At 39.7% G+C, this 11,241-nt stretch overlaps 1 protein-coding gene across 1 annotated transcript; it reads left to right on the top strand.

Moving 5' to 3' along the window:
* The first annotated feature begins 6,092 nt into the window (after positions 1-6,092).
* LOC149213358 (TMV resistance protein N-like) lies at positions 6,093-10,998 on the top strand. The gene is made up of 4 exons (XM_089391985.1): positions 6,093-6,787; positions 6,909-7,992; positions 8,132-8,407; positions 8,547-10,998. The coding sequence occupies exons 1-4, from the start codon at positions 6,168-6,170 to the stop codon at positions 10,251-10,253; spliced, it is 3,687 nt and encodes a 1,228-aa protein (XP_089248111.1). The 5' UTR covers positions 6,093-6,167; the 3' UTR covers positions 10,254-10,998.
* The last annotated feature ends 243 nt before the right edge of the window (positions 10,999-11,241 follow it).

Raw genomic sequence — 11,241 nt, 5'->3', positions numbered from 1 at the left:
TAATGAATTTAACGATTTGTAGATAGTAGCAAAAAGAGAAGGTTCCGAGCGGAGGAACCTTGGGTGCTCGGAATATGTTGGTAGTGATGGAGACTTTGGTGGATAGAGTCTTAGAAAATACTACTATGTTGTGTGCTTTGGGTGACCAGAAGCAGGACGTTGGAGGCAAGACGGAGGAAGCACCAGCTATTTTCTGCGTGGGTCCCAAAATTCAATTCTTTCTATAGGAAACTTGATGCATTCGTAATTGTCCCTCCGCCCTGGGACAAAGGGAATTTCACTAGTGAAATTACCAGTTCATGGCTCCTTCCCAGTCTAAGTCTTATTGCCAGTCAATAGCAGCACGAAAGAGTGTTGCCCATACACCGCAACTTTAGAAAGTAACCTAGCTAACCTAAAGAATGAGGTTTTGAAACTAACCCTAGTCCCTACCTATCCAAGGGATTTCCTTGCGGATCATATCTTATCAATATAAATAACTATCTATTGATCTTAATGGCCATTACAAGTAAAGTAAAAAATTATTTATTAAAAAAGTTATATTTAAATCGGAGATAAATACAAACAAATAAAATATATATATATATATATATATATATATTTCCAACCAAAAATTATTTATTAAAAAAGTTATATTTAAATCGGAGATAAATACAAACAAATAAAAAATATATATATATATATATTTCAAACCATTTCCCGTGTCACTTCCCTTCCACTTTCTCGAAGTAATCAATATAAGAAAAGAATTTCTCAAAATAATCAACTTATAACATTAAGAAAATAATTTCTCGAGAAGAACGTTTTGCGTGTAAATTATAACTACAAAGAAGAAAAAGGTTCGTCAGACCAAACCACAGGTCATGGGTTCTCAACGCAGAAATCGCTGGGCCCGTCACTTTCATCGTTCACATAATAAATTAATAAGAAACCTAGAAGCCTACCGGATTTCAGAGCGGTTTTGTTCTCAACTTATTGCCAAGTATCGAGAGACACAGAACGCAACAAAAGCCGAATGAACTAGTGGTAACTTGGGAAATACAAACAAATAATATATATAGATAGATATTTCAAACCATTTCCCGTGTCACTTCCCTTCCACTTTCTCGAAGTAATCAATATAAGAAAATAATTTATCGAGAAGAACGTTTTGCGTGTAAATTATAACTACAAATAAGAAAAAGGTTCCTCAGACCAAACCACAGGTCATGGGGTTCTCAACGCACAAATCGCTGGGCCCGTCACTTTAATCGTTCACATAATAAATTAATAAGAAACCTAGAAGCCTACCGGATTTCATAGCGGTTTTGTTCTCAACTTATTGCCAAGTATAGAGAGACACAGAACGGAACAAAAGCCGAATGAACTACTGGTAACTTGGGGTCATCCGCTGCGAGTCACAGCGCAAGAAAGGCCGAGTGAACGACTGGTAACTTGGGTCATTTTTTGGTAGCCTATTTGCAGTTGTTTTGAGCGAAACCATACCATCGTATAATTGTTGGTTCCCTGTTAATGGTAGTGTAGAAGGTTAACTTTCCCATTGTGTTTTGTGGCATGTGCTTAAATCTAGCGATGTCTCTGTTTACTAATACCTAAGGGTTTTGGTGTAACAGCAATAGTGACTCCAACAAGTGGTATCAGAGTCCGAGGAGTTCGAAACACACTGGGCTGGTGTTGGGGGGAGATTGTTGGCTCCTCATTAATGGCGGTGTAGAAGGTCAACACTCCTTATGTGTTTGGTGACATGTGGTTAAATCTAGCGATGTGTATGTTTACTAACACCCACTAGGTTTGGTGTTACGAAAATCATAACTCCATCAAAAATATGGCCTCCTCCTCCACCTCTGCATCCACCTCCTATGTGTACGATGTGTTTATCAACCACAGAAAAAGATCCTGACTCCGAGAAAACATTGACCACCTATCTGTACGATTGCCTCTCCAACTGCGAATGGCGAGTGTTCATGGACAAGCCACCTATCTCTACGATCGCCTCTCCAACTGCAGATGGCGAGTGTTCATGGACAAGCAAGTATTGCAACAGGAGATGATCAAGAGAATTGTGCCTTAGGTTGAAAGGAAAAGAAAGGAAAAGATTGTGCCTTAGCTTGTAAGGAAAAGAAAGGAAAAGGGAGGTCATCCCATTCCAAATTAGAGGACATGTTAAAAATCAAGTGTTTTCACTCTGATGCACTCTTGCGAATGGCGAGTGTTTATGGACAAACAAGGATTGCAACAGGGAGATGATCAAGAGAATTGTGCCTTACCTGGTAAGGAAAATAAAAGGAAATAGAGGGAAGGGAAGGTCATCTCATTCCAAATTAGAAAACAGGTTGAAAATCAAGTGTTTTCACTATCATAAACTGAGACACTACAAGAAAGCCAGTAAAAATCTTTGAGAAAAAAGCTATAGGTGAAGCACTGGCTCACTTGCTTCACAATTCGAATTGGCTTTTACCATTCTTCAATTGAAATCAAAATTGCCTAATTATATTGAATAAACAATTTGTACTTTACTGGTTTAAAAATTGTGTATTGCAATCAAAATTGCTTATTCGAATTGGTCTTATTCAAAAAAAAAAAAAATCATCAATATAATTTTAAGCATTATTTTGTTACTTTTCGCATATTTCTAAAATTTTTAAATCAAAATCAAAATTACTTAGCTTTATTGAACAATTTTTTTATAAATTCATACCTTAGTTTTTGGGTAAAATTAAGAAATGAAACCACATCGTCCTTTCTCATATGTACATGACTTCCATGTATGGTGCAAGCAATTGTTCCATGGGAACGAATTTATTTGAATTCTTTAATTTTAGAGAATTTGAGAAAAAAAAATGAAATAAAATAATAGAGTTGTCATGGTTGAAGCTCTAACTTTTTACTAAATAAATATTTTATTTATTTTATCTTGAATAGATAACATAGTGCATGTACTGCGTAATTTTCATTGTTGTTTTTTATGCATCTTCAATTTGTATTTGTAATAAGCAATTATACAATTAACTTTTAAAGGATTTTGTAAAATCAATAGTATTTTTTAACATCTATTAAGCATCTTTGAATTGAATGTTTGCCTCATATTTTACAAAATTTGATTGGGACTTTTTATTTCCAATCTTTCTACAAAGAGGAGTTTTTTATTTTTTATTTTAATTTTTAAATATAGCTAGCTTTCCTCATATTTTACAAAATTTGATTAGGCCTTTTTATTTCCAATCTTTCTACAAAGAAGAGTTTTTCTTTCTTTCTTTTTTCTAAATACAAACTAGTGACCTTTAAAATAAACTTTAAAAAAATAAAAACTAATATACATTTTGATTGCGTGTGATTTGCAATTTAGATAGTCATTTTAGTATAAACACTTTTACTCAACCTAAATACATATTACAATTTTAGTGAAAAGAATTTCACAATTCAGCTTCTTTGCTTCTTGCAAAACAACCCACATTTTCTATGCATCTATTGTTATCACTTGACACCTATCCTTGGCCAAACAACCATACCATGAGAACAAGGGGCTCGCATAACATAAGTTGTAAAGTTAAATAAATATATTTATGTTCGGTCATGATCCATTCAATTTAAGCTTTCATTATTTTTTTCAAAGCTCATTGAATTGATCTTGAAAAGCTTGACTATGCATAATATCTTGTATGGCATATGCAATCACTCTTTTCTATTTTTAGTGTTTGTAGTGTTAACTATTTATAAGGATGTTTTTCTTAATATGATTAATATTTAAGAACTTTATTGTATTATTTGTTTATGGTATTATAAGATGTTTTTTTGTTTTTCTATTAACAAGTAAACATATCATTCTAATTAAACAAACTAAACCTTATATGCACAATATTCATTTATACTAAAAAGAGTGACATGCTACCATGTGACTATTTTTTTAAAAAATAAAATATCTTAGATATAATAATTAGACATTAAAAATTTGAAACTAATATGGTTTTAACCTAATGATTTAAAGCAAGTAAGTTTGTCTTAATTTAGTTGTGGCTATCCACTTATAAGTTGGCGATTTTATAGTTAAACTAAATTCACTTAATAATATAATTATTTTACAAAATACAAATCATGTAAATAAAAAATTAATATATATTTTTTAAATTAAAATTTTAACCCTTTAAAAAATAAAAAAACATCTGATAAATAATTGTCACATCAAAATACTAAGTGCTCATCTTTATGTCAATCGTCTCTACAATAGGACAAAAAAAACCACGTTGGAGTCTCATCCGACAGATAAGTGTCCCATCGTCAATCGTCTCCATTATAGGACCAAAAATAAGTTTTCATTAAAATAATACTTTCCTTTACATTTTCCTTCCACTTTCTGAGAAAATAATACTTAAGAAAAGACAATAATCGACTTATAACTCTCAGGAAAGAATTTCTCGGGAAGAACGCTGTCTTTATGTCAAAACCGTGCCGGTTGTCATCCACGAAGAAGAAAGGTTCGTCCAGACCAAACCATAGGTCATGGGTCCTCAACGCGGACATTGCTGCGCCCAAGTCACTTTCGTCGTTCAATAATAAATTAAAAAAATTAAAAGAAAGAGGTCATAAGGTCATAAATTTCGTTCAATGTGAATGGAGGTCCCTATTCGCTGAGCCAGATAGAAGCCTGCCAGGTTTCAGAGCGCTTTTGTTCTCAACTTATTGCCAAGTATTCAGAGACACAGAACGCAAGAAAAGCCGAGTGAACTAGTCGTAACTTGGGGTCATACGCTGCGAGTCACAGGGCAAGAAAGACCGAGTGTAAGATGGACCTCAGGCCTGGAATTTGACGTTCCACAGAACGTTTTTTCCATTTTTAAACGTATCTGACGGCACATTTTTTTTTTTCAAAGGTAAAAAATGACGGTTAAAAAAAATCTCAAACCGTAAATTTGACGTTAGGTATCTCAATTGCCCGTCATAAATTTTAGGGGGGAATGAGGGAGTACAGGCTCAGTGAACCTCACCTAGGTGGCTCCTTAGATTATTCCAGATGGAGAAGAAAGGACGGATTTAAATAATGGTCGGTAATTCAAATTTAAAGGCAAGGCACAGATTTCTTATTTTCTAGGGCGATACATATCTTTTAGCAGAGGAAGAACTGCCCAAGCAGAGGACTATTTTGCCCTCATTTTTTTTTATTTGCAGACTCAATCTCCTCCTCTCCTCTGATCTTCGAAAACAGTGTCCTCCTCTCTTGATCTTCGAAAACGGCAGAGGTGAGTTTTTTTTCTTTTTATCGTTAGTTTTACTTTTGAATCTTGTGAAGTGTGGGTATGAATTTAATTTGCAACTCTTTTAAATGTGTGGATTAAAATTTAATTTAAACGTTAGCAAAGTGTGGATTTAAATTAATTCTATAATTTGGTCAATATTTTATTTAAATTTAATTTAATGTTTTATAAGCTGGATTTTGTTTCATGTCTGTCTAAGTGGTATTTAAGTAGGAACACTTGCATTTAAATTTACATTTTCATTGTATTTTTTAATTTTTTTGGCAATGTATTTGAATTGAATCATTTGCTGTCTTTTAGTTTTCAAATCATACAGTACACAAACTTTCTACTTTTAATGTGTTTACATTGTTCACTTTTCTGTCTTTAGAGATGTACAAAGGCCATGTTCAGCTTCATGTGGGAGTTATTTATGGGAGGAATTTGATTTCACGAGTCAGATGATATGCATTGTCTCTGGTTTGAAGCTTGTGTTTCTGCATAAATCGATTTCCACTGTAATCTAAGATTTTGATTCCTGCTGTTTTCCAGCCAAAATTGTGGCTTCGATATAAGACAATCCTTAGTACTGTCCCTTAGGCCCATTCCATTATTGTGCCATCTCAACATATTGAAGAAGAAATAGAAATTAAGTGTGCTCTTGCCACTAGAGTGATATTTACTCACTATCCTATTTGTGGTATAAGGAGATTTAGAGTATTTGAAAGAGAATTTCCTTATAAAAAAAAATTGACACTCACAAATTTACATAGAACGTATAATGATAGACATTAAAAATATAAAAACGTCATTAAATTTTCATTTGACAGGCAAAGAAAATTTGAAATTCCAGGCCTGCGAGTGGTCATCTTCTGGTATACATTTTGCAGTTGTTCTGACAGAAACCAGACAATCGTATAATTCTAATCTTGTGGTAATATGGCATCCACTTCGTACGCCACCTCTACCTCTGCATCCACCTCGTACGCCAACACCGACTCCTATGTGTATGACGTGTTTATCAACCACAGAGGTCCTGACTGCAAGAAAACATTGGCTACCTATCTCTACGATCGCCTCACCAAGCACGGACTGAGAGTGTTCCTGGACAAACCAGAATTGGAACCGGGAGATGGCTTAATTCCTCAAATCGAAGGTGCTATCCGAAGCGCCTCTGTGCACATAGCTATTTTCTCTCCCAAATATGCCGAATCCAGTTGGTGTTTGAAGGAGCTTGTCTTGATGTTCGAATCGAGGAAACCTATCATTCCCGTCTTCTACGGTGTCCAGCCATCAGAACTTAGGTGGACGCAGGAGGAAACTGGACTCTATGATAAAGTCCTGCGCCTGCTCCGGTGGCTTCCCTGCATGCTCTGCTGCACAAGGGGCGAAAATGGAATGTATGCCCGATCCCTGCGCGAGCTCGAAGAGAAGACAACTATTGACCATCAAACTGGTCAAAAGAAGCCGCGATATGACTCCGTCGTTATGAAAGAGTGGAGGTTGGCTCTTTCTAATGTTGCAGGCATAAGCGGTTTTGACCTGGAATCCTATAATGGGTGAGAACTGCACTCCAATTCTCTATCAGTCTTAACTTTAATTTGCTAGTCTTTAGATTTAATTTATTGGATCACGTATATGGCATTTCTGACTCGCGATTGTACTCTGGCCATTGCTTAGGGACGAGCAACAGCTCCTAGAAAAGGTCGTGGAAGGAGTGTTGAAAAAAGTTCCAAGAAAGCTCCATGTGTCCAAATATCCAATCGCTTTGGAACAGAAAACAGAAGATTTTGAAAGGAAAATGTGTTTGCAGCAGCAAAGCGATCAGACCAGAGTCATAGGAATTGTAGGACTTGGAGGGGTTGGTAAAACAACCCTGGCGAAAGAAATATTTAACTGTCGGAGATCACATTTCAATAGATCTTGTTTTTTATTTGATGTTAGAGACAAACCTTTAATTTCTTTGCAGAGTCAGCTTCTTAAGGACTTGGCTCAATGGAATGGGCAGATAAACAGCATCGATGACGGTATAGAGATGCTGAGTACGTATCTCGCAGCTTCTAAAGCTATCATCATTTTAGATGATGTAGATGATATTAAGCAAATGAATGCATTACTTTCACCAGCTAAGGATGTCCTTCCATCCGGTAGCTTGATTTTAGTTACCTCTCGTAATATGGATGTTCTTATAAGATGGGGAATTGTAGAGTCGTGCATCTACAAGCTCACAGGGCTGAATCCGCAACAGTCGAAAGAGCTCTTCTGCTCTCACGCCTTTGACAAACCTTATCCAGATGTCGATTTTGAAGAAGTAGTTAATCTGTTCTTGGAAGCCTATAATGGATTGCCGCTATCTCTCACGGTGCTTGGGGCGCATCTGCATGGTGAAAAAGATTTGAAGTATTGGCATGCGCAATTCCGCAAAATCTCCAAAGCACTTCCCACGGATATCCAAAGCAGACTCAGAATTAGCTATGACGGTCTGGAGGAAGAGGAGAAGCACATATTCTTAGACATTGCTTGTTTCTTTCTACACAAAGACAGAGACACAGCGATAAGAATATGGGACGGATCTGGCTGGGAAGGAGAGCTGGGTTTTCGGAATCTACAAAACAGGTGTCTTGTGGAAGTAGACGAAGAAAATCAAATAAGAATGCACGACCACCTTAGGGATATGGGGAGAGACCTGGCGGAGAAAGAGCCTCCAGACTCTTGGCGTCGTATTTGGCGTCCAACTGACAACCTTCTTTATCAGCACTCACCTGTACGTATTTAGAAGCTTTAGAGCGACACTGAAAATAATGTTCTGATATCAAATTTTGAAATGCCGTTATGGTGTGAATTGTCTGTAAATTTTGAGTTTTTCATCTAATTTGCATAAATATCGATCAATCGTGTTTTAGGTGCGTGGAGTTAGGGTTGTTCCGAGTGATGGCCCGGAATGGTCTCCACAACATTTCAAAAGCCTTGTGGAACTCACGGGCAGCTTGCAGCTTCTTGAGGCAGAAGGTGATTGTGTGGAACGTATATTGAATGTTGCTCAGCCACCAGAGCTAATATGGCTCCGCTGGATTAACTGTCCGTACTCCTCCCTGCCTTCATGGATTTTAATGAAAAATTTAAGAGTTTTACAAATAGAGGAGGCGGAGTTTGAAACAATCTGGGCAGATGAATGCCAGGTAATTATGTGATTTTGTTTTCTGTCTACAGTTTTGCACTTTTCAATTGACCTTTATTATAAAAATTTACTTGCTCTAGCACAATTTACAGAAATTGTGCCATCCAGTGTCAAGCCCAATTTAAAATATGAAATTGCAGGCACCTATGCAGATTAGGGAGTTGGAAATTGATGGTCGGGTTCTCAATATCCCAAAGTCCATTGAAAGGTTGAATTATCTTGAAAAAATTGTCTTGCGCAACAGCAAATATTTAGAAACGGTTGGTCTGAATACTTTGCCAGATGAATTTTGTCGTCTACAGTCCTTGGATTACTTGCAGTTACTGGATTGTTCAGAGATAAAGTCGCTGCCAGCTTCCTTTGGCAATTTAAAGAACCTCCAAACCCTTAGCTTGGCCGGCTGCTCCCAACTGCAGAGCCTACCAGAATCACTTGGCGGGTTGACGAGCCTCCGAACTCTCTGGTTGACCGGCTGCTCCCAGCTGCAGAGCCTACCAGAATCACTTGGCGGGTTGACGAGCCTCCAAACTCTGGGGGTGCAGCACTGCTCCCAGCTGCAGAGCCTACCAGAATCACTTGGCCGGTTGACGAGCCTCCAAACTCTGGAGATGGACCACTGCTCCCACCTGCAGAGCCTACCAGCATCACTTGGCGGGTTGACGAGCCTCCAAACTCTCAGGATGGACGACTGCTCCCAGCTGCAGAGCCTACCAGATTCATTTGGCGGGTTGACGAGCCTCCAAACTCTCGAGTTGTCCAACTGCTCCCAGCTGCAGAGACTACCAGAATCACTTGGCGGGTTGACGAGCCTCTCAACTCTCGAGTTGTCCTACTGCTCCCAGCTGCGGAGACTACCAGAATCACTTGGCGGGTTGACTAGCCTCCGAACTCTCGGCTTGGACTACTGCTACTACCTGCAGAGCCTACCAGAATCACTTGGCGGGTTGACGAGCCTCCTAACCCTCACGATGATCAACTGCTACCGTCTGCAGAGCCTGCCAGAATCATTTGGCGGGTTGACGAGCCTCGAAACTCTCTATTTGCACAGTTTCAGGCTGGAGAGCCTACCAGAATCACTTGGTGGGTTGACCAGCCTCAATTCTTTCGATTTGCGCAGCACCAGGGTGCAGAGCCTACCAGAATCACTTGGCGGGTTGACGAGCCTCAAAACTCTCTATTTGAACGGCACCAGTCTGCAGAGCCTACCAGAATCACTTGGCGGGTTGACGAGCCTCGAAACCCTCCACATGGACGGCTGCTCCAAGCTGCAGAGCCTACCAGAATCACTTGGCGGGTTGACGAGCCTCCGAACTCTCCACATGAACCTCTGCTCCCAGCTGCAGAGCCTACCAGAATCACTTGGCGGGTTGACGAGCCTCAAAACTCTCAAATTCGACTGCTCCAGGCTGCAGAGCCTACCAAAATCACTTGGCGGGTTGACGAGCCTCCAAACTCTCGATTTGAACTACTGCTCCAGGCTGCAGAGCCTACCAGAATCACTTGGCTGGTTGACGAGCCTCAAAACTCTCCTCATGAACAACTGCTCCCAGTTGCAGAGCCTACCAGAATCACTTGGCCGGTTGACGAGCCTCAGCGATCTCAAATTGAGTGGCTGCTCCCAGCTGCAGAGCCTACCAGAATCAGTTGGCTGGTTGACGAGCCTGGATACTCTCATCTTGGACAGCTGCTCCCAGCTGCAGAGCTTACCAGAATCACTTGGCTTGTTGACGAGCCTCAAAACTCTCAGCATGCACAGCTGCTCCCAGCTCCAGAGCCTACCAAAATCACTTGACGGGTTGAGGAGCCTCAAAACTCTCAGGGTGGACCGCTGCCCGCTGCTCTCCTAGCTGCAGAGCCAGAATCACTGGCAAGAGGTAGCCAGCCTGCTATCGGGCTACTTGGTGGGTTGACGAGCCTCGAAACTCTCCGCATGGACGGCTGCTCCCAGTCCCATAGCCTACCAGAATCACTTGGCGGGTTGACGAGCCTGAGCCTCCAAACTCTCGGCTTGTAGGGCTGCTCCCAGCCCCAGAGCTTACCAGAATCACTTGGCGGGTTCTCGAGCCTCCAAACTCTAGGCATGCACGGCTGCTCAAAGCTGCAGAGCCTTCTAGAATCACTCGGCGGGTTGACCAGTCTCGAAACTCTCTCGACTTGGACAGCTGGGAGCAGCGGCAGAGCCGTTTATTGAAACGCAGGTATCTCTGCAGCGGTTGGTTGCTTGTAAGTGTTGCAAACTGAAGAGTATAGAGGGTTTGGCGCAGCTGACACAGCTTCAATTGCTAGATGTTAGGGAGTGCTCTGAGTTAGAACATCTGGCAGGTCTTGAACAGTTGGGGTCGTTGGACACACTTTATGCCTTTGGATGTCCAAAACTGCAGTGGGGTGAGGGAGTAGTGGAGGAATTGCAGCAAAGTTTGAAGGAAGACTTCGTCGTATGAAAATATTATTTATTATGATGACACTTCACACTCCCAATGATGCCGGTTTCCAGAGAGCTCTGTCAGGTTCTTTGTGGCGATTCTAAATTTTGCATCAATTGTTTTAAATCCCAAAGAGGTTTCTGGGTATCGTTTATTGACTTCTAATGATACGAAGATTCACATTTATTTGATTTTATGATTCACATTTATTTATGCGTGTTTATATATATATATATATGCTTTACAGTCCGGGTGATCCTTCATTTTATAGGTGGGGATATTTTTTCTATAGATAAAGGTATGTCGGTTTAAGTGGTTTGCTCGTATGGCTGTGGATAACATGAACGGTGGCCGGGCAGGATTGTAATTTTTGTGAATTTTATATACACGTCTAAAGTTCAAATTCAAAATA

Source organism: Pinus tabuliformis, chromosome 1_1 (assembly GCF_031772625.1).
Source record: "Pinus tabuliformis cultivar Carrire ecotype Pingquan chromosome 1_1, CPIR1, whole genome shotgun sequence".
NCBI classification, from domain to species: domain Eukaryota; kingdom Viridiplantae; phylum Streptophyta; class Pinopsida; order Pinales; family Pinaceae; genus Pinus; species Pinus tabuliformis.
This window is presented reverse-complemented; position numbering and strand designations above follow the sequence as displayed.

Coding starts and splice junctions, on each gene's coding strand:
- LOC149213358 (XM_089391985.1), top strand. CDS start 6,168: ATGGCATCCACTTCGTACGCCACCTCTACCTCTGCATCCACCTCGTAC. Junction 6,788..6,908: donor GACCTGGAATCCTATAATGG/GTGAGAACTGCA, acceptor GCCATTGCTTAG/GGACGAGCAACAGCTCCTAG. Junction 7,993..8,131: donor TTCTTTATCAGCACTCACCT/GTACGTATTTAG, acceptor ATCGTGTTTTAG/GTGCGTGGAGTTAGGGTTGT.